Consider the following 21,731-nt stretch of genomic DNA (forward strand, 5'->3'; position numbering starts at 1 on the left):
TGGACCCACTCAGTATAATCTAGAAACTGTCGTTCAAGACCCATCACCGGCCATCAAGTCTATTTCTCTCTCTGAAGTCCACCAGCTAGGATTCCCCCCCCCATCCACCCACCAACCCCCAGGTCACCAGGCTGTCCATTTATGGGTCTGGTGGCATTGGGGTACCCCAGGCCCTGCTGTCTTACCTGGAGCCTCTCCATTCTTGATACCTTCCCTACCTTGGGCACCTGGCTTTATACCTGCGGGTTGTGGGGGTGGCAAGGCCACTAAGCAGAGGCTGCAGGCTTGTGTAACCTAGACACTAATCTCTTTGGGGGCGAGACACAGACAAGGTCAGGGAAGCCAGGGACCAGCTCCAGTGTCTTCAACGAATTGGCCTCACACTTGGCCCAGGTGTCTGGCTGGGCTTAGCTGACGTTGGAAGCACTGGAAACAAGGTAAAGGGAGAACCCTGTAGGCTGCTAGCTGAAGGCCCAGGACGCTGGGTAGACCTCAGTCAGGCCCGCTCTGATAGTTGGGTACAACTAAATAGGAGGGCCCAGCTCCAGCTGCAGGTTCGGTCGAGTGGGCCTCCAAATTTTCTTTCAATACCACCAGAGGTGGAGTGCCACCCTTCTCCCAGCCCCCGAGTCAGGATGCATGGATTGGGTCCAAAAATAGGTGTGGTTTCAGCTATAAAACTTCTTGTTCAGTAAATTGCGCCTGGAGGAGCCTCTGGAAGTAAGGGTTGTGTCCGGGTTGGCCCACCCACAAATCCATGGGTTTACATGGTGGGTGGGCTTTGCACGCTCACACCAGCTCCGCCCTGGCACTCCCATAGCGGGAATTCTCAGTGCGGTAGGCCTTGGGTACACTGTAGAGGCCTGGCACTGGTTTCCGGTGGGGGCCGCCCCAGGGTGTGTTGACTGGGCAAAAGCGGTCCATACTACGGAGTGGGTGCACCAAGGGTCCGTAGGACTCCCGGGTCAGAGACAGGGCTCCCAGGTACGGCACGACCGGTTGCGATGGGCGTGCACGAGCTGGGCGCAGCCTTGGTTTACTTTCCAGCTCTTGGCGGCGGCGGGATGCTTGCTTTGGCCAACTGTGGCCCATCGCTGGTTTCTGACGGGGACATCCAGACAAATTCCTGTGGGCGGGGCAGCAGGTGAGTAGGTCCAAGAGCAGCAGAGTTCGGATTCCAGGGGACTCAAGAGCCTAGAAATGGTTTCTTGCTGCTTTGGAAGAGAAGAGGCTCTGAGGAGCTGAAGAGTTCAGCTTGGGACAATTCTGTGGTTTCTGCATTACAGTTGGAACTGCCAAGGAGAGGAGTTTGCTCACCAGCACCTGCTAGGCACAGGCTCACCTTGTAAAATCCCGAGCGGAAGTGGTCAGATAGGGTTGGAGCCGATCTAGCATGCCCATCTTGTTCACTGTGAAGGGTTTGCCAGCCATCTCGGGGTTCTTCGTCCAGGGGATTAGTGCCTAAGAAATATTGGGAAAGGGAGTGGGCAAGAAAGACTGTACCCTGTGTTCAAAGCCCTTCTTTCCCCACGCCACTAGTGTTAGTGCCTCAAACCTCCACCCTATCCAAACACTCAGTGAGCAAGAACCCAAACTCCTGCTGCCACACCCTTTCTAGTTTCCCTCCTAGTCACAACAGTTACCCTAACACTGGACATTAAATGTCTTGGATGACAATTCCACCTGACTGCCTCTTGCCGAGTTAACCTAATTTCATCTTCTAAGCCAAACTTGTCTCAGAATATTCTAGTGCAGCTCTGGGGAGCAACTACCTACCTAGCTTAGCTCGTTGCACCAGCAGCCCACAGCCTCAAGAAGCAACTTCCGAACCTTCCAGCTCTCTCCCCCACAGTTCAAGACTCAGTACCCTGCCCCCCACCCCAATACCTTCTAGCTACCCCATAGAATGCGAGCTTCCTTCAGCCCAGAGGCTCAGTCTGGTCCCTAACCCTCTGGACAGCCCAGGCTTCTTCCTGTGGTGCCCATGTAGCCCACTCTACCTGAGAAGGTCCCCCGCGATGGTGGTCAGCGAGCTTTGGGGACTGGGGCTCCGTAAAAAGGGGGGCACTCTGATCCAGATCTGGCCAGTCATTGTATTGTGCCTTCATCTCGCTGATCTGGTATTTCGTGATCAGGGGAACACCCCGGCCCTCATGTCTTCTTAACTACAAGAATCAAGGTGAGGGAGCAGGGACTCCAATGTCCAGCCCTCTTCACCCCCAGACTGCTGGATCCCAGAACCCTACCTTTTCTGCCAAAGACTTGATGCCTAATGTCCGCCTGGGGTCCTCATGCTCTGGTGCCTTGGGCTGAGCACAGGGGCCACCGCGCATCTTGGGGGTGTGTGCTGCGTGGGAGGTGGTTTCCCATCTGCTAATGACTTCGTCGAAAGCCCAGATGTGTGGGTCGTGCTTCGAGGCTGCAGGCAGCGGCGCCTTGACTATAGACTGAGGAGAGGGCATGTAGGTCAGCCAAAAGACCCAAGAAACAATCCCTTCAACTCCTGGTTGGTATCCAGGCTCCCAGACCCCTCCACCTTCAGACAGGAACCTAACCCTGGTCCTCTTTTCTCCTGGCACACAAGTTTGTGAACTGCCCCCCTCCCCCAGTCTCCCCCTCCACCCTCTCACCTCTAGAGCAGACGGAGGAATGGACACCGGTGGGATCCTGTGGTGGGCGACCCCACTGCTGGTGAGACGCCAGCTGGGCCAGGATCCAAGCACCTCAGTTTCAGTAATGGGGGACCAAGAGGGCCCATATCGCAGAGCTAGGGTCCGACCTGCCATGGTCCTCACCCTCTGGGAAGCCAAGAAACCGGCTTGTTGTGGCCGTTGCCCCTGGTAACAGAACCTGCCCACTCTGAACCCAGCCAATGGCGCGTGGAGGGTTAGGGGAACCCCAACTAGGACTTTCAGAGAGGAGAATCGGATCGAAAGACCCGAAAGGAACCGCAGATACGTAGGGAAGGGTGGAGTCTCCTAACGAGGAGAAGAAAGGAAGCAGGAGGTCAGGGGAGGGGACATAGCAGATACAGACACAGACAGGCTGACTCGGGAGAGGAACTAAACGCCCCCTTTCCCATGGGGCCCCTGACTCTCGGGTTGCCAGGCCTGCCCACCTCGGGGTAACAGTTTCCAGACAGCTCTTTTCCACGAAGGCTGAGCGTCCCCAGTCCTGCCTGCCTTTCATTTGGTTGAAAACTTCCACCTGGGTATGGGGGGCTGGGGAGACTGAAGAAAAGAAATACACCAGGAAACACTTAGGAAAGGGGGGGCATGGGCTCCTCACTCACAGAAAAGAGATGGGAAGTCAGTCGGAGAGAGTGGGAGGTGGTTAGAGGGTGGGGACTGGGTCGCCGTCAGAGCATCAGGGGTGGATCCTGCCTGGCGCGCGGGCCAGGCTCACGCAGTGTGGGTGAAGCTGCCCTCAAAGACTATATCTATACACCTTCCTGTGGTGGCACAGGCCCGCTTCTCCAAAACTAAGGAGGCTGGTGCTTGAGAATTATGAGTCCAACCTGTCTCCCAGGTGTGACTGATTGCACACCCCTGGGATCCCAGCACTCAAGGGATTAAAGTCATTAAAGTCTGGGCTGGAGAACATGGATGCGTGGTTCCCAGATTCAGCACCCAGCACCCACTGGTGCCTCACAGCCATCTTTAAATCCTGACCCAAGGGGATTCGATATTCTCGTGGCTGCTGAGACACACCCATGCATAAAGACATCCATACGTGCAGGCAAAACATTCGATGCGCATAAAATTAAAGACATTAAAAAAAAAAGATTAAGGTCATCCTCAGCTACATTCCAGTTTTAGGCCAGCCTGAGCTTCATGAGACTGTGTCCCGAAGCATTAGAAAGGTGATGGTGATGGGGCGGGGCATTGGTTAGGATGATGGACGGCTTGCCTGGCATGCGGCAAGCCCTGGACTCCAACCCCGGCACTGCATGCACTCTAATGCCAGCCCTCGGGAGGCAGAGGCAGAAGAGGAATTCAAGGCCGAGTCACACAGCAGTGATGTCAGCCTCTAAGGCTAGCATCAGGGAGAGGAAGACAGGCATCCCTGAGTGTGAGGCCAGCCTGGTCTACAGGGTTCCAGGACAGCCACGGCTACACAGAGAAACCCTGTCTTGGGGAAAAAAAAAAAAAAAAAAGTTCAAGCTCCGCCCTCCCATGAGCTGCATGAGGAAACTTTGTCTCCAAACCAGAGCTGAACCAAAAAAGACTAGGGCCGTTCTCAAAGCAGGATGCTGTGTTCTAGGCAATGCTTGTGCGCTTGGCCAGATCAGACTTCTCCGGGAAACCTAGGCTCCCGGGGAATCCACCGCCTTTCCCTGATCACATCCTCAAGGGTCCGGGGCCAGTGGCCCCCAACGTTTTCCCACCTGACCCATTTGCCCTTACCCCAGACGGAACAGTTTAAGTATGTAGCCCAGGCTGCCCTGGACCTCCAGGCAATCTTCTGTCTGCAGCCTCTCAAGTATTAGGATTACAGGTACATATTACAACACCCAGTCCCAGGCCTTTTATTTTATTTTTTAAGATAGATTCTCAAATAGACAAGGCTGACTTCAAACTCTCTGTGTAGCTAAGGATGTTGATGATCTACCTGCCTTTACCAGCAGGTGAGTACCACCATGCATGGTTTCTGATGCAGTGCTCCGGAGAGAGACCAGGACTGTGTGTGTGCTGGGCAACCAGAAACAGCCTACCGATCGAGGCCTAACCCCGGCGTATGCACCCCTTTTTCACGCGTTCTTTCCTCGTCCCTCTTGCCAGGGTCCTCTGATGTTAAGATGGGTACCAGAGTCATATATTAGGTCTGATAAACAGCAGATAGTAAACATTGGTTATTATTATTAATGTCAAATTCCTCTGGCAGAACTCCTAGTCATCACTTGAAACCTCATTTGGTTTCATCATACATTCCACACGGACTGAGATTTGAGAGAGATTCCATTCTGTGGTAATTTCAGTTCCCAGTCAGAAGGCACGGTAGAGCAGCCGGGCCACCCCTGTGGTCTTTCAGCATCCAGCTTTTTTTTTTTTTCCCCCTCAACCTGGGCAGTTCCCAAGCCCGGACCTCAGGCCCGGCCCGTTCGGCTGAGGAGCGTGCAGACGCAAGCTGTGTCGATCCGAATCCAGCGCCAGCCCACGCGGCCCTGGGAGTCTGCAGTCAACGCCCGCACGTAGGACTGCTTAGCCTTGCATTCTGAGAGCCAGTGCCTGCGATCCACGCCGCGACAACCCCCTCCGCCCACACCTGGGCCACCTTCCCCAGCGCTTTCGGCCTTGCAGCGCGTCTCGAAGAAGTACTGACGCAGGGGACTGCCACCTGCCGCAGGCACCTCGCCCAGCACCTCCACCTCGCGCCCACGCAAGTCCACAGCTGTCCGCCGGTCGGTCACCCAGCCACTCACTGCGTCGCACACCGCCAGCTCACCCCGGCGGCTTGCCGGTGCCGTCTCACTCACCCCGCGCCGGCTGCGGTTGGCTGGGGCCCCTGCCGGCTCTCCATAGGCCCCGGCCTCTAGCAGGAAGAGGAGAGGGGGCCCGGCAGGGGCGCCCCGTGACAGGGCCACTCGGGGTGACAAGAGGTCCCACTCAGGAGCCAGAAATGGGGGCAGGGTTGAGGATGGGGGGTGGGGCTCCATGGGGACGCTGGGGAGGAGGAAAAGGAAAAGGAGGAGAGAGCAGGGGTGGCGGGCGAGCATGGCTTGCACACCTGAAGATGGAGAAAGAGGCCGTGGTTAGAGAAGGAAGACACCGGAGTAGCCGAAGTCAGGGCCCCCTCCTGCCCCACCCGAGGGCAGATGTCAGCTTGGCGGACTGTGGGAGGACCTCAGGGGTACCTTATGCTCTAGAACCCGAGGAATGCTTAGCTTTTAGAATAAGAATAGGTATTCGGTTAGTGTAAATAAATAGGCAAAATTGGGTGTGGTGATGCACACCTGTACCTCAGCAACCAGGAGGCAGAGGCAGGAAGATGGCCACAAGCTTGAGGCCTGGCCCGTTTGCACGAGTTCCATGCCAGCCAGGGCTATACAGTCAAACACGAGGAGACACCCTTTCTACCGGGTCGCACAACCCGGAAGTGGCGCGGGTGAGATCTGAACTCTGTGCAATGCCACTTGGCCCTCGTGTTCCCATAACCTGGAGGAGCCCTCGAATCCATGGCCTTGATTTCCCTGACTTGGCTGCTGGGAGATGGTGAGACTAGAACATTCTAGAAGCTGGGCCAGGACTGGAAAACAGCAGGTGAATGAATACCAGACCTGTCAACAGCACCTCCGCCCCCTCACTCTGGGACTGGGGGCCCCCAGGCTGTGTGGGGCCCCTGTGTAGGATACAGGTCTCTTCCCTGACATCTCAGGAGAGGGAGGGGCAGCCACCTGTGGGAGGAAGGAAACCAGTTACAGAGGCAGATGGGGGAAGGGTGCGACCTCTCCATAAAAAGCCACCCTTTCCAGAGTCTTTGAAAGCCTAGGGTGCCCTGGAGTAGAGGCCCCGCCCACCTGCAGAGCGCGCCCCCCCTTCCCAGTGCAGGTGACAGCTCTGGAGGGATGGGAAGCAGATGGGGGGGAGCAGAGAGGAGGGGCAGGTGAGGCAACTGGAAGAGATTACATCCCCTCCTCCCGTTCCTCCACTAAACGCGGCGGGGGTGGGGCTGGCCTGGACACCCGGGTCCCCGCCGGCCCACGCTCTGGGTCCCTGAGGCTGCTTCCTGGAATGTTCGCTCCTCGCAGGACAGGCCGGGGCCCGCCCAAGACTCCGACTGCGCATACCTGGAGTGTCTGGCTGGCCAGGCTCCGAGGTGGGGGAATGGGAAGTGTTGAGTGTGATCAGGGGCAGAGGTTTACCACACCACTCACTACAGGGAGTGCGGGTGCCCGCTGCCTCCTCCCTCAGACTGTGTTCAGGTCCACAGCAGTCTCCTTCCTCACATCCAGGGGCCCAAGGCCCCTGAACCATCCTCCCTCAGCGAGGGTGACCTGGTTCCCCAGATGCCTCCTCCTGCAGACTAAGTTTCTTGGACGCCAGACGCCTCCTCCCTCAGACCCACAGGTTCTAGGATTGCGGCCCCTCCTCCAAGGTGCTCATAAATGGAGATTCCCTGCTTCCACATCCAAGAAAATTGGGCTGGGGATCCCTGCTCCTGAGTCGGTTGGAGGGGATCCGCTGCACCGATCGGAGACTTCCGTCCTGCCTCAGTTTCCTCCGCCAAACCCCGCCCCTATCGGCCCCGCCCCCGTCCCTCCCTACCCGGGGGCCGGGCGACCCGGACCGTGTAATCTGCCAGAGGAGGCGCGGAGCTCTTACCTGGGGCGCCCTTCTCTGCTCCCGGGCTGCCCCTGGCGCCGCTGCGGCTCCTCCTCCGGCTCGCTGGCAGCTCGGACGCCCGCTGCTAGCCGGCTGCTCGCCGTTTGCGCTTGGGAGGGCCTGGGTCTGGGAGGAGGCGGGGCGGCGCCCGACGGCGGAGGAGGGGCGGCGGATCCCGCCTAGCACGCGCGGGCCGGCACCTTGGAAGCCGGGCCTCGGCCACTTCAGCTTCAGAAAAGTCTAGGCTGTAACCCTCCTCCATCAGACACTGGGATCCACACCCCGCCCCTCCGCCCTGATACCCAGGGGTCCAGGCTCCAGCCCTCCTCCTTCAGACACAGGGTCCAGACCCCAGTCCTCCTCCCTTAGACCCAGTATTCAGACCCAGAGTCAGGCCTGGGATTGCTATAGTGTCTAGTGCAGGTTCCCACCCTCCTGTCTCCCTTCCTGGGTCTCCCAGGCAGACATTAGCCAGCTGGGTTTGTGTAGTGATAAGGCTCAATGCCTGGAGACAGTTACTGTCGGGCTCCCCCACAGAGTCTTCTATCCTGGAATTTCTTGGCCAGGGACCAGGAAGTCTTGGGGTGGATAAGAAAACTTCAAGGTAATTAAAGTGAGGAGACCATGATGAGCCTTCAGAACTGTGACCTGCCTCGCGAAACAGCCAGCTGTGACCATCAGACACGGGGACAAACACCCAGCCAGAGAGATAGAGCCCTAGAGGGAGGAAAACACCCCACGGAGTGGATCTCAGAAAGACAGGATGCTGGGGAGACCTCGAGCAGGGTGTTTCTGCAGCAGACGGGCCCCTGGGTGGCAGGGCCCTTTGCTCTGCCATGCCCCCACTCTGGGACTCTAGTTCCCCTACCCCTGAGCTATATTTAGGAGGGAAGCTGACACTTGCCTTTGGGGGGGTCACCCAGCACCCATCCCCCCAACCTAAATATAGCATGGCAAAGTGGCAGGAAGGGTGTCCCCGGATTAGGGTGTTCCCCTCAAGGTGCTATCCCAGCCAGGGTGACTCAGATCCCACTCGGGCTGTTTACTGGAGGTGGGATGGGGCACTTCCTAGTCTGGGGCCCATTTGGGTCACCTCTCTGACCTTTCATTCTTTCCTGACAAGGCCCATGCCTACCAAGGGACTCCAAATCCAGTCTCTGGGCATCAAGGGAGAAGTCTATGAAGAGAGGGAAATTCTGTCTCTTGACTTGATCTCTCTTTCCCTCCTTCCCCCCCCCCCGTTTCTGTCTCTCTGTATCTTTGTCTCTGTCTCCCCCCTCCCTCCCTCCCTCTCCAGGTCTCCCTGTTCTCTGAGTTCTGCTTTCCCTTCTGCCTGGCATGTCTTCTTTCTGTCAGCATCACGCCCTTGCCCCTGCCCCTCCTACCTCTCTCTTGTATGGGTGGTAGTCAAGGTGGTTCCCCTCGCATCCTTCCCCTGATGGCTTATGACTTAGATGCCAAATCCTCCTGGCAACCCCTCTAAGATGCTTCTCCCTCAGGTCTTAAGCAAGAGTTCATATGACTAAAGCAGGTGATATCGTTATGAAAAATAACTCAACACTAGGCACCGGTGAACAGGCTTTAATAAGTTCATGCCAGTCAAACACCCTGAACTCTTGTTAGTGATTGTAACCTTTCCTGCTCCCCAAAATGTCTCTCAGTCCCAGAAGACTCCAAAAAAATGTTTTTGTGGACCTTAGGGTAATACTGTTCCCTCCAATATCAGCTTCCTCCTCTAGAAGAGGCAGAGTCTTGCCAGATGTAGTGAACCCCTGTCCCCACAGCTCTAATCCCAGCACTTGGGAGGCAGAGACAGGAGGAGCCTGTGAATTCAAGGCCAGCCTGGTCTACATAGTGAGTTCCAGGATAGCCAATAATACTACATAGAAGGACCCAGTTTCAAGGGATAAAAGCAAAAGACACAGGACCAGTGGCCTCGGGCAATACCTGCTCACCAGAAGTTGTGGGGGTGTCAGGCAGGCCACCTGCCACCAGCCCTGGTCCTATGACGTGCTGGGTAACCTTGGGGGAAGCCACAGCCCTTGGCAGCCTTGGGTTTTTGTCCTAGGAGACACAGAACTCCAGGAGTGTGGTGACCTTCCTTGGCTGTGAGGGATGCTGACGCCACGGCTTAGAGCCTGTTGTGACTCAGAGAACAGAGAGGATGCCCCTTGGGCTCCAGGTCCCCCCCCCCATCTCTCCCTCTTTCTGCACATCCGTCACTGGGTGTCCAACCGCATTATTGATCTTTCCCCACTCTGCCTCTCCCTCCTTCCCTTCCCTCTTCCCCCTCCCCATCTCCTTCTGTTCCTTCTCTCCATCTTTCTCTCTTCTTCTAGATCTCCGTCTCCTGCTGCATCTTTTCCAAGTGCCTACTCTTCACCTAGTGTGTTTCCTCCTTGTGGCTCCAGCCTCTGAATCTCTGTGCTACAGCCCAGGGCAACATGGAAATGAGTCCTGCGGGAACAAGGTAAGCAGACTACTAGTTCCCACAGTCTTCCCAGGCGCCTATGGCCCTCACATAGTCAAAATCAACCAACATTTCCATGGGACTCCCAGTGACATGAGTCAGCATGGTCCCATGAGACCAAAGACGTCATCAGACTCAGCCGTTAGGAGACTCACGTGGTCACACATCCCAGCCGTGCATGGCCCTAAAACAGTTCCAACCCTGTAACCCTGCGCAACACAGAGAATTGTGGCTTTGGGGTCGCTGTCCCTTTCTCTGAGTTTCTGTCTCCTTCTATTTTTTTTCTTGGGGGGGCGGTTCGAAACAGGGTTTCTCTGTATAGCCTTAACTGTCCTTGAACTCACTCTGTAGACCAGGCCGGTCTCAAACTCAGAAATCCACCTGCCTCTGCCTCTCCAGTGCTAGGATTAAAGGCGTGCGCCACCACTGCTGGGCTTCGTTCTATCTTTTATACCCTAACCCTTTTTCCTTCAGGAGCCAGAGTGATCACATTCTGTCCACAAGACTCCAGAGCTCACAGAATCTAAAATAACTGGAGTCCCAGAAGAAACACGAGTCCATACAATCATCTATGTATCTCCACATAACCTCTGTGTGTGACCATGTAGCCACATGGTCACTCTGGAGACCTACAGGAGCCAGCTTGGCCCTAGGGGACTTAAAGCTCGGTAACTGCTTATCATCCACTTGAATGGGACCATATGTGTCCCCAGTGGGACCCCACACACACCAGGAAATCCACACTATATGACCAAGTCTCTTACCCATGGAGAATCGCACGGCTCTGCAACATTGCACAACCAATGGGGGAAGCAGCCCTGGACACAGCCCAAATCCTGGCCATTCATGTCACATAAGGTCCCCCTAGGTCTACCATGTGACATGCCTTCAGGTTCAGATTCTGTACCCTTTCGTTACCACCGTAGTCCTTAACCCAGCACCTGACCCCGCCTTCCCTCCTCCCTCCCACCCCATGCTTCCTGGAGACCCCAGCTGTCCCTCACACCTCGGTGACCATGTGTTTCCCAGCAGGGGGCCAGAGGAGTTCGGGCACCTCAGAGTCCACCAGCCCCCCATTAGCCTTGCCCTCCAGGGTGCCGCAGGGCTGTGTGTCCACGTGGCTATACATCCCCGCCTCTTCGCCCTCAGTCTCCCGGTGGTAAAAGTAGCTAAAGTTAGAGACAATGACAGGCACGGGCAGAGAGATGGTGAGCACACCCGCAATGGCACACAGAGAGCCCACAATCTTGCCGCCCACGGTGACCGGTGCCATGTCCCCATAGCCAACCGTGGTCATGGTGACCACTGCCCACCAAAAGGACTCCGGGATGCTGGTGAAATGGGTGTCCACCCGGTCCACTTCAGCAAAGTAGACGGCGCTGGAAAAAAGGACCACACCGATGAAGAGGAAGAAGATGAGGAGACCTAGCTCTCGCATAGAAGCCCGCAGTGTCTGACCCAAGATCTGGAGGCCTTTCGAATGCCTGGATAGCTTGAAGATGCGGAAAACACGCACCAATCGGATGACCCTTAGGATGGCCAGGGACATGGCTGGCTGGCCCACACCCCGCTGCCGGGCTAACTCCGTGCCCAGGGCCACAAAGTAAGGCAAGATGGCCACAAAGTCGATGAGGTTCATCACGTTCTTGAAAAATACAGCTTTGCTTGGGCAGGCCGCCAGACGCACCAGCAGCTCAAAGGAGAACCAGCAGATACACAGGGTCTCCACCACAAAGAACGGATCGTTGAAGGGCTGTCGGGGAGGAGCTCCTGGCACGGCGCTGGAGCCATTCAGCCGAGCGAGGAACTGCAGAGGGGACAGAAAGGGGTCAGGGAGCCAGGCCAACACCTCTAGTCACCGATTCAATATGAAAACAGCAACATCAACCTCACTGTCCTACACAACTCAAGACCCCAGCGACTGCCTTTGGACAGCTGAATGTCTGTTCTTCAGACCTATGGGCAGAAAAGGCGGTGTCTCCTGGGCCCAGTGACACAGCTTGCCATTCCACACGCAGAAGCCTGAGGCAGGACAGGTAATTTCAAGGCAGATCTGGCCAACTAGTGAGACCATCTCAAAATACAAAGTGAAAAGAAATAGGGGTTGGAGTCTGGCGTGGTGCCGCACGCCTATAATCCCAGCTCTTGGGAGGCAGAGGCAGCAGATTTCTGTGTTCGAGGCCAGCCTGGTCTACAGAGTGAGTTCCAGGAGTGCCAGGACTACACAGAGAAACCCTGTCTCGAAAAACCAAAAAAAAAAAAAAAAAAAAAAAAAAAAAAATAGGTGTTGGAGTTTGTTGGCGCAGGTCCTGCTTAGAACCCCTCGCTCTCTGTGAGGGGCTCAGGGTGTGGCTCAATGGTGGAGCCCTGTTCTGAATATCCCAGAGAGGGGACTCGGAGATAGCAGTTCCTAACTAGACTCCCCCAGGACAGTGTGGTGGTGTGGATCAGTGGTACCGCTCCTGCCTAGCATCACCCAGTGAGGGTCTGCAGGCTCGGATCGGTGGTAGAGCATTTGCCTGATGCCCTGGGTTGTACCACAGTACATCAAGGAGTAAAACACAATTGTAGACACCTTCAACCCCAGCACCCAGAAAGCAGAATCAGTTGGATCTCTGTGAGTTTAAGTCTAATCATGGTCTATATAGCAGTCTATATAGCAAGCTCCAGACCACCTTGGTCTACATAGTCAGATCTGTTTATCTTTTCACATGTGTGTAGTTTTAAAAAGGCGTAACCAAAATACAGTCCTGCTCTTTGGCTGGTGTGAGCCCCTGATCTCATGATCGACTGGCGAGAATCTCTTTCTTCCCAGTGTCGTGCCCTGCCCGGCCAGTGCTGACTCTCCAAGGGCGGGGTCCTCCTCTGGTTCTGCCTTCCTTGTGTCTACTCTGTCCTGTTGCCTTCAGTCCGGACCAGACAGCAGATAATGGTTCAGAATGGCTAAAATGTTTGCTGTGTGGCCCTCAGCTTTATGCCGCTGCCTGATTCTGTGCAAATTCCTGATGCTACCTCTGCTCTCGGTCCTAAACCTCAACCTACCACAGTCCAGTTTCCTGGCGGTCAGCCCTGCCTGACCATCTGTCTTTCCTATTTCTCTGCCAGATGCATGGACACTGCAGTCTGTCCATGTCTTCGGCCTCACACGGCCATGTCTTTCACACGGCTAGGGATGGAACCCAGGGCCTTGCATATGATTGGCAAGTTGTTCTATATTGATCCACGCCCTAAGCCCTCACCGAGGAATTCTATCACTGAGCCACACCCCTTACTGGGGGATGATTCTTCTTCTTTTTAAAAATTATTTATTTTTTATGAATGGATAGTTGCATCTCTGTCTCTGTCTGTGCTACATGTGTGTGCCTTGGTGTTCAAGGAGGCCAGAAGAGGGCACCGGATTCCCTGGAACTGGAATTACATACAGATGGTTGTGAGCCATCGTGTGGGTGCTGGGAATTGAACCTGGGTCCACTGGGTTCAATTCTCCACTGTAGAGTGGTAGGTAGGAGTTCTACCACTGAGCCACATAACCCCTAAGTCACCTTGTGATTCAATGCAGATGATCTACCACTGAGCCAGGCACCAGTCCCTCGCTGGTTGTCTACCTCTGAGGCAAATCCTCAGTTACTGACTGTTTCTATGTAAACTCTCTCATACAGTCACCTAGACTGGCCTTCAACCCGTGGCGATCGTCCTGTCTCGATCTCCTTGCAGGAATTCACGTATGAAGCACCATACCCAGCTTACATCTTTGATTTTTTTTTTCTTTTTTCTTTTTTTAGGGCTTCCATCCTCCTCTCCCTTGCCACACCTTCTGACTGGCCAGGTCTTCCAAGGCCCCGCCCCGGCCCTCCCCAAATCCCCGCCCCTCACCGGGCCAGTAGCCGCAGCTACCGGCGCGAGCCCCGGGTCATCGCGGTCGTCGCGGAAGTCTGGCAGCGTCTCGAGGCAAAAGACCACGATGGAGACCAGGATGACGAGCACGGAGACCACGGCGAGCACGCGCGCTGCCTGCGAGCTCTCGGGGAATTCGAAGAGCAGCCAGAGCTGGCGCGCAAAGGCGCGGCGGGGCAGCGGCCGCTCGGGCGGCACCGCGCAGCCCTCGTCCTCCCGCAGCCGCGCCAGCGCCGCCGCGCCCAGCCCGTAGAAGGACACCTCCTCCAGGAAGACGTCGAGGGGCACGTGCGCCGGCCGTCTCAGCCGGCCGCCCGACTGGTAGTAGTAGAGCACCGCATCGAAGCTGGGCCGGTGTCGGTCGAAGAAATACTCGCGGCGCGCGCCGTCGTAGAAGCGGCTGCGGCGCACCGGGTCCCCCAGCAGCGTGTCCGGGAAGCGGCCGAGCGTGCGCGCGCGGGTCTCGAAGCGCAGCCCGGCCACGTTAAGCACCAGCCGCTCGCAGCAGCCGCAGGGCGGCGGGCACCGTGGCTCCATGGCGCGCACAGCCCGGGCGACCGGTGAACGGACGTGTGGCCCCGACGCCGCAGCCACCCCAGCCGGGTGTCCGGTGTCCGCGCGTAAAAATAGCATGGAAAGTCCGGCCAGGGCGCGGGGGAGGGGGCGGCGTTACCCCCGCGGGGCGCGGGGCGCCCTCTGCCGTTCCCACGCCTGCCCTTCCCCACTGCCCCCGGGCGCTTTTCCGTGGCTCTCTTGAGCTTTCCCTTGTAGTCATCTATTTTATTTGTTTGGCTTTTGGTTTCAGGACACGAGGTCTTATGTAGCAAAGTGGCCTAGAACTCTGTGTAGCTGAAATGACCTTGAATTTATGATCCTCCTGCCTCCACCTCCCAAATGCTGGGATTGCAGGCGTATGGCATCATGGCTATTTATTTATTTGTCTCTTATTTAGACAGTCTTCTCAGTCTGTCATTTAAGCTGCCCGCGAACTTGCGGCGGTCCTCTGCCTCGTCCTTTGGATTGCCGGGGTGACAGTCCTGAGCCACCGAGTCTATCTGCATCATCTGTTTCTCTCTTCCATGTCCCCTCTCTCCGTCTGTAGTACGTCTTCCTGGGAGGGGTGGGGGTGGTAGTAGGGTGTATCCGTTTAACCAGTTGTCGTCCACATCTGTCTCTCCGGCTGAAAACCTCTGGATCTCTCTGCCTTTTATTTATTTATTTATTTATTTTATTTTTACTGACACTGGGTTTGGGTATATATCTCAGAATGGCTCAATATTGCAGAACTCTTGCTTCTGCCTCCCGACTGCTGGGGTGACAGATGCGTACCACCACATCTGGATTTGTTGCTGGCTTGCTTTCTTTCCTAGTATCTTTCAATGAACATCTTTTTGTGCGTCTCCCGTCATGTGTTTATTCCTCTGTGTTTCTAATTAACACTCCGAAGGAGCTCTGCGGCGGCTCTGGTGCTTGCCAAATTCTTGGAGCTTCTTTTGCAACTGTGAACTGTTGCCTGTGTGCGCCGGATCCCAGGCCACTGAGAGCCCCGGAGTTTGAACTTAGAATTTCTGTATGTATTTTGAGATTTATAAAGCCTGGGCTGAAGCCAAGAATGGCGCCAAAGGAGGCGGGACTTGCCTGGAAGGGTCTAGAGTCGGCCTGGGAGATGCGTAGGGTCACTGTCGGGAGCCGAAGGACAGACAGAAGATGGCTTTCCAGCCACCGGTGTCTAATGACACTAGGTAAAAAATAGTCCCTTCTTATGGGGTAGGGTGTTAGTAAAGGGCATTGATAGCTAGTCACTTTCGGGGAAAGGGATCCCGCGCGCCCTCTGCTGGCCGGATGGAGACCCGCACCAAGAGGCTTCCCAGCTAAACCTTGCCTTTCCCTTCCCAGCTGGGACTGAGATCCTCCTGCCTCTGCCCTCCCCACCCTCCCACCCTCCAAAGTTAGATATGACACCATATGCAGTGTCACACCCCTTTAATGCCAACACTCTGGAGGCAGAGGCAAGACAACCTGTGGGTTTACGGCCAGCCTCGTTTACACATAAATTTCCAGGCCAGTCAGGGCTACATAGTGGGGTCTTGTCTTTTTGTTGTTTTTGATTCTTTCGAGAAAGAGTTTCTCTGTGTAGGCCTGGCTGGTGAGATCATGTCTTTAAAAAGTCTGGTCGTGGAGACACTGGTGGGAGGGACAGACTTACTGGCCAGCCAGTCTTCACATAATAATGTGGAAAGTGATGGAAAAAGACATTGACTGAAGCAGAGCCCCACTGTCCAGCCACTTCTCCAGACCTTTTGTTTTTTCTTCTATTCATTTTTATTTTGAGACAAAGTCTTGCAAAGTTGCCTAGGATGATTTTTGAACTCATTTTGTAGCCCGGTGGGCTTTGAACAGGCAATCCTCTGGTTTCAGCCTGAATAATGGCTGGGATCATAGCTGCATCTCAGGGCTTAGCACCTTCCCTAAGGTGTGTCTTTTTTTATTTTTTATTTATTTATTTATTTATTTTTATTTTTTGGATTTGGTTTTTTCGAGACAGGGTTTCTCTGTATAGCCCTGGCTGTCCTGGAACTCACTCTGTCGACCAGGCTGGCTTCGAACTCAGAAATCTGCCTGCCTCTGCCTCCCAGAGTGCTGGATTTAAAGCCGGGCGGTGGTGGTGCACACCTGTAATCCTAGCCTGGTCTACAGAGTGAGTTCCAGGACAGCCAGGGCTACACAGAGAAACCCTGTCTCAATAAAGCCAAAAATAAATAAATAAATAAATAAATAAATAAATAAATAAATAATAAGCATTGATGGGTGTTTTGCCTGCATGAATGTCTGTGTGAGGGCATCGGATCCCTGGAACTGGAGTTACAGACAGGTGTGAATTGTCATGTGGGTGCTGGGAATTGAACTTCTGGATCCTCTGGAAAAGCCAATGGTTTTGTTTTGTCCCTATCCACCCAAATTTACTTATTATGCCTGCAGGCCAGAAGAGGGCGCCAGATCTCATTATAGTGGTCAGGAGCCACCCCGTGGTCGCTGAGAATTGGACTCAGCACCTCGGGAGACCAGCCACTGCTGCTCTTAGCGGCTGAGCCATCTCTCCATCCTCCTCCCCTGCCCTTTACCTGCCACCATTTGAAGGTGCTGTGTATCAAAGGTGCCATTCTAGGGAATTTTCTCTCTGTATACACACACACACACACACACACACACACACACTGGGGGAGGGGGCTAAAATGACATTAAAACACTTCATTGGACTGAAGTCATGTTACCATTTGCCCTCACACTCTTCTCAAAAGTTAGCTCTTACTCTGCCCAGCACGCGCCCTTCTACCTTCCTGCTACACGCATGCGTGGCTGGTATATAGGTCTGAGTGAAAACGGCTCCCAGAGACTCATAGGGCGTGGCATTAATGGAAATAACACTGGAGTAGGTGTGGCCTTGTTGGAGGCTGTGTGTCACGGGAGGGAGGTGAGGGTGTGCTCTGGGGTTTCAGAAACTCAAGGCAGACCTAGTGGCTCACTGTCCCGTCCTGCTGCCTGCGGATGCAGATGTGGAACTCTTGGCTGCCTCTCCTGAACCGTGTCTGGCTACACTCTGCCATGCCTCCCACCATGTGACAATGCACTAAACCACTAAACACTGCAAGCCAGCCCCAATTGTGTGGTGCTTGCGTTTATAAGAAATACCATGGCCGCGGTGTCTATTGATAGCAATAGACCACTAAGACAGTTGGGATCCTTGCTCTGACCTCTGTGTCTACTGTGTGGGAGCAGAAGATGCCAAGATGTCCGGATCCTAATCACTGGGACCTTAGACTATTGCTTCATATGGTAAACAGACTCTGAGAGGCTTAAGTGAAGGCTTTTGAGTTGGGAAATATTGCTCCTGGTTATCGGGATAGTTAATGGTGTTAACAAGAGAACAGTAGGAAGCTGAGTATCTACGTGGGCACATGGTTGAGTACCTGATGCCCAGCGAAGGCTCGTGGCTTGATTATTTGTATTGTTTAGCATTTGCAAGGACTTAGGTTTCATCTTCAATATTCAAAATAAATGGTAAATAGGTAAAATTAAAATTTTTAGCCTGGTGTGGTATGCATGTCTTTAATCCCAGCACTCGAGAGAAACAGAGGTAGGTCAATTTCTGTGAGTTCAAGACCAGCCTGGCCTACAGAGCATGTTCTAGGCCAGCCAGGGCTGTACACAGGGAAGCCCTGTCTTAACCCACCCTTCCTTCCCAAATTGTTCTCAGAGCCAAATGGAGGACATTAATAATCTATCAGGAAGAAGGCGGAAGGATTGAAGGTTTGAGGTCAGCCTGGGTTGTATAGAGATTCTGTTTAAAAACACTGACATAGGGCTGGAGGGGAGCTTGGCAGGTAAGGACACCTGCTGCTCTTCCCAAGGCGTAGGGATCTGTTCCCAGTGCCCGCTTTGGGCAATTCATAACCACTTATAACTCCAGTTCCAGGGGATTTAACACCCTCGCCTCACCTCTGTCAACACACCCACATACACTCACACACACACACACACACACACACTCACACATACACACACACTCACACACACACACACAATCAACGTAAATCTCAAAAACCAAAAGCTCAGCTCTTGAACACCCTTCCTGCAGGTCCACAGATGCTCTTGCCTCAGTAAGCTATGCTTAACTGAAAACAAACACCTGACATTAGTAGGATCTAGGCGCCCAGCTTTTCCCGGTTACTGCCTGAGTCCAGGGACCTTCCATTGCTCTCCCATGGCTGCTGGGGACCAGAACTCAGCTCCTGTTTGCTGGTGTAGATCCATTAAACACTGGACCATTTTGTGCCCTGAAGCAAAGGCTCATGGGGGTTGCCTAGGCTGAAGCTGTCGGCTGGCTTTTAATCCTCCTACCTCCATCTTCTCAGTCCTAGGAGTCCATGCATGCCCTACACAGTTTAACAGGTTTCTTACTTAACATGTTAAAATCTAGAACCCCTTCCAATACCCATACCCTTTCTCCAAGTTTTCCCTGTCCACATCAAGAGGTCTGCCAATCCCTCAGAGAGAGAAGTAGGAGGTTTTTGGTTTTTTTTTTTTTTTTGGATTTTTGGATTTGGCTTTTTTGAGACAGGGTTTCTCTGTGTAGTCCTGGCTGTCCTGGAACTCGCTCTGTAGACCAGGCTGGCCTTGAACTCAGAAATCCGCCTGCCTCTGTCTCAACTGTAATAGCATTAAACGCATGCACCACCAAGACTCTCTCTTTAATTTTTATCGTTCATGTTTTGAGACATGGTCTTTATTATTATTATTATTATTATTATTATGTATATTGCTGCCTGGGGCACTTGAGTGCAGTGCTGGTGACGGCCAGAAGAGGGTGGAAGATCTCCTGCTAATTGGTCACTGAGCTCCCTGGATCCTTCTCTCTTCAACTTCAAACACAGAGTTTGTGAAACACCAGAAGTAGGCTCTGGGATGCAAGCACCTTTGGTTTTGTTTGTTTGTTTGTTTGTTTAGTTATTTATTTTATGTATATGAGTACACTGTAGCAGTTTTCAGACACACCAGAAGGGGGCATCAGATCTCATTATGGATGGTTGTGAGCTACTATGTGGTTGCTGGGAATTGAACTCAGGACCTCAGGGAGAGCAGTCAGCGCTCTTCACCACTGAGCCATCTCTCCAGCCCCGAAAGCAAACTCTTGGCTTTTGCGAGAACAGTGCATGCTTTAACCACTAAATTATCTCTCCAGTCTCCAGACTGATCCTTGTAAGCTCAAGGCAACCTTGAACCCCTGAGCATCCCACCTTTACCTCCCAAGTGCTGGGATTACAGGAGAGGGCCACCGTGGGCTGTTCTCCTAGTAGTGGAAAGTGTGTCGCTGTATAGGAGAGTGTCCTGGGTTCTGCGAGGATCTGTGGTATAGCACTGAAGGATGAACTGCCCCTACTCTCAGATATTCAAGAAAAACATATCAGGCTGGAGAGAGGTCAAAATCAGTTGCTGCTTGGGACCCTTGTCCTCCTTCTGTGTTGCCGAGTCCAACCTTAATAGAAGAAGTGCCCAGCCGGGCGGTGGTGGCACACACCCTTAATCCCAGCACTTGGGAGGCATAGGCAGGCAGATTTATTTCAGAGTTTGAGGCCAGCCTGATCTACAGAGTGAGTTCCAGGACAGCCAGGGCTACACAGAGAAAACCTGTCTCAAAAAACAAACCAAAAAAGAGGTGCCTAATCTTTTTTTAAAGAGTATTTATTTTATGTATGTGTGTACACTATAGCTGTCCCCAGACACCCCAGAAGAGGGGGTCAGATCCCATTACAGATGATTGTGAGCCACCATGTGGTTGCTGGGAATTGAACTCAGCACCTCTGTAAGAGCAGTCAGTGCTCTTAACTGCTGAGCCATCTCTCCAACCAGAGAAATGCTATAGTTACAGGGAAATGTTAGTGGTCTCCCCAAAAAACAGACAGGAGTCAATCTGATGCAACTCACCTCAGGGTCTTTATTCTATTCGAGTTAGCTCCCCCCACCCCCCAAAGCATCGCTGAAATGTAGGATGGTTTTGGTGGTGGGGGATCCAAATATTTATTGCACAAGGCTTTATAGCAAGCAGCAAGCAGGCAGGGTGGGGGAGGCGGGGAGGCAGGGATAAGTGTGTAAGCAGCTAGTTGGGAAGCTACTGTGGCCTTTAGCATAATTGGCTGGAGCTGGGAATCACATCATAAATTTAACTTCTGCTCCTGTCTGCATTGGTGGTTGTTAGGCAGGGGTGGCCTTGTAACCTGGGGTGCAGGTTTGTTGGGGGAATGACCTGGAGATGCTGGTCTTGTTGAGGGTGTAACCTGAAGACTCTGGTCTTGTTGGGGATTAGCCTAGAGACTGGAGCTAGGCCCAGGTTTTGTGTGGGGCAACTTGGAAACTAACGCTAGGTATCACCAGCCTGTTAGTTTACCCGAGTTCAAATTTAGGTCAAGTTCTCTAAAATGGAGTCTGAACTTAAAAGATTTGGCCTCTCAGTGCCTAATCTTATGGCAACTTGATATGCCATGTTTGGTTGATATCCCTGGGAAACCTGCCTTTCCTGCAGGGAAACAGAAGAGGAGGGGGAGGAAGAAGGTGGGGGGTGGACTGGGAGGAGAGGAGGGATGGTAACATACCAGGTGAGAGAGAGAGAGAGAGAGAGAGAGAGAGAGAGAGAGAGAGAGAGAGAGAGAGAGAGAGAATATTAATAAAAGAGTCATGTCATGTCATGTTAATGTCAGCACATGCCTTTAATCCCCACATTTGGCAGACAGAGACAGGTGGATGTGGTGAGTTCAAGGACAGCCTCGTCTACAGAGATAGTTACAGGACAGCCAGAGCTACAGAGAAATCCTGTCTCAAAAAACAAAAACAAACACAAAAACAAACTACCCCCCCCCTCCCGAAAAAACCAAATAAACAAAAAACCAAAGGTCCTGAGTTTAAACCCTACCACTCGTATGAACTAGGAACTGGGCTGTGTGCGCTGGCCTCGTCACTTGGGAGGATGAAAGTAGGAAGGTCAGAAGTTCAAGGTCATCCTGTTGTGTTTTATAAAAATAAAGAGTGAAGGGACATGTTTGGTGGATGTGCAGTCAGGTGTGGGGAAGGGGGCGCCTCTGCGGCCCGTGCTGAGAAATCCCTTCCCCCAGGGAGCAGCCACACAACAGTATAGTATAGAATAGAGTTTATTCAGGGCATGGGGAGGGGAGTTGAGAGGGCAGTAGAGACAGAGAAAGGCAGAGAGAGTAGAGAGGGGGCAGGAGGGGTATGGAGAGGGGGAGCAGTAGCAAGGAGACAGGAAGAACAAGAAAGCAGGAGAGAGAGGGGGCAGGCAGCCCCTTTTTATAGAGAGTCAGGCACACTTGGCTGTTGCCAGGTAACTGCAGGGCGGAGCCTGGACAAACGCCAACACATCCTTCATTACATAAGGTGTCTGACACCATCTTGGGTTGCCTTGAAACTTTGTTTTGTTTTTGTTTTTGTATTTTTTTTTTTTTTTGAGACTTGGTTTTTCTATCATGTAGGTAGAG

At 53.6% G+C, this 21,731-nt stretch overlaps 3 protein-coding genes across 6 annotated transcripts; all 3 read right to left on the minus strand.

The window, feature by feature from the left end:
• Positions 1-760: 760 nt before the first annotated feature.
• Positions 761-4,179, minus strand: LOC127669286 (uncharacterized). 2 transcript variants are annotated; one of them, XM_052163127.1, is made up of 5 exons: positions 2,631-4,178; positions 2,247-2,447; positions 2,001-2,165; positions 1,343-1,461; positions 761-1,126 (listed from the first exon to the last, which is right to left on the minus strand). In XM_052163127.1, exons 1-5 carry the CDS (start codon positions 2,784-2,786, stop codon positions 790-792), a joined length of 978 nt encoding a protein of 325 aa, XP_052019087.1. In that variant the 5' UTR covers positions 2,787-4,178; the 3' UTR covers positions 761-789. The 2 variants fall into 2 exon arrangements, with proteins under 2 accessions (XP_052019087.1, XP_052019093.1); XM_052163133.1 differs by lacking the exon at positions 2,001-2,165 and having other exon boundaries at positions 2,631-4,179.
• A 658-nt stretch (positions 4,180-4,837) lies between these two features.
• Positions 4,838-7,419, minus strand: Ntf4 (neurotrophin 4). Of its 3 annotated transcripts, XM_052163141.1 has the most exons (3): positions 6,788-7,213; positions 6,278-6,394; positions 4,838-5,727 (listed from the first exon to the last, which is right to left on the minus strand). In XM_052163141.1, exon 3 carries the CDS (start codon positions 5,714-5,716, stop codon positions 5,087-5,089), a length of 630 nt encoding a protein of 209 aa, XP_052019101.1. In that variant the 5' UTR covers positions 5,717-5,727; positions 6,278-6,394; positions 6,788-7,213; the 3' UTR covers positions 4,838-5,086. The 3 variants fall into 3 exon arrangements, with proteins under 3 accessions (XP_052019101.1, XP_052019105.1, XP_052019098.1); XM_052163145.1 differs by lacking the exon at positions 6,788-7,213 and adding an exon at positions 7,323-7,419 and having other exon boundaries at positions 4,838-6,394; XM_052163138.1 differs by having other exon boundaries at positions 4,838-6,394.
• A 3,373-nt stretch (positions 7,420-10,792) lies between these two features.
• On the minus strand, positions 10,793-14,319 carry Kcna7 (potassium voltage-gated channel subfamily A member 7). Its single transcript, XM_052178737.1, has 2 exons — positions 13,666-14,319; positions 10,793-11,599 (listed from the first exon to the last, which is right to left on the minus strand). Exons 1-2 carry the CDS (start codon positions 14,317-14,319, stop codon positions 10,793-10,795), a joined length of 1,461 nt encoding a protein of 486 aa, XP_052034697.1.
• Between the last annotated feature and the right edge of the window lie 7,412 nt (positions 14,320-21,731).

Source organism: Apodemus sylvaticus, chromosome 1, assembly GCF_947179515.1.
Source record: "Apodemus sylvaticus chromosome 1, mApoSyl1.1, whole genome shotgun sequence".
In the NCBI taxonomy this organism is placed as follows: Eukaryota; Metazoa; Chordata; class Mammalia; order Rodentia; family Muridae; genus Apodemus; species Apodemus sylvaticus.

Excerpts from the sequence above, each read along its gene's own strand:
- LOC127669286 (XM_052163127.1), bottom strand. The coding sequence starts at position 2,786 with ATGGCAGGTCGGACCCTAGCTCTGCGATATGGGCCCTCTTGGTCCCCC. Across the intron at positions 1,462-2,000 it reads ATCGCGGGGGACCTTCTCAG|GCACTAATCCCCTGGACGAA; the intron begins GTAGAGTGGGCT and ends AATATTTCTTAG. Across the intron at positions 1,127-1,342 it reads TCCGCTCGGGATTTTACAAG|GAATTTGTCTGGATGTCCCC; the intron begins GTGAGCCTGTGC and ends CCCCGCCCACAG.
- Ntf4 (XM_052163145.1), bottom strand. The coding sequence starts at position 5,716 with ATGCTCGCCCGCCACCCCTGCTCTCTCCTCCTTTTCCTTTTCCTCCTC.
- Kcna7 (XM_052178737.1), bottom strand. The coding sequence starts at position 14,319 with ATGCTATTTTTACGCGCGGACACCGGACACCCGGCTGGGGTGGCTGCG. Across the intron at positions 11,600-13,665 it reads TAGCTGCGGCTACTGGCCCG|TTCCTCGCTCGGCTGAATGG; the intron begins GTGAGGGGCGGG and ends TCCCCTCTGCAG.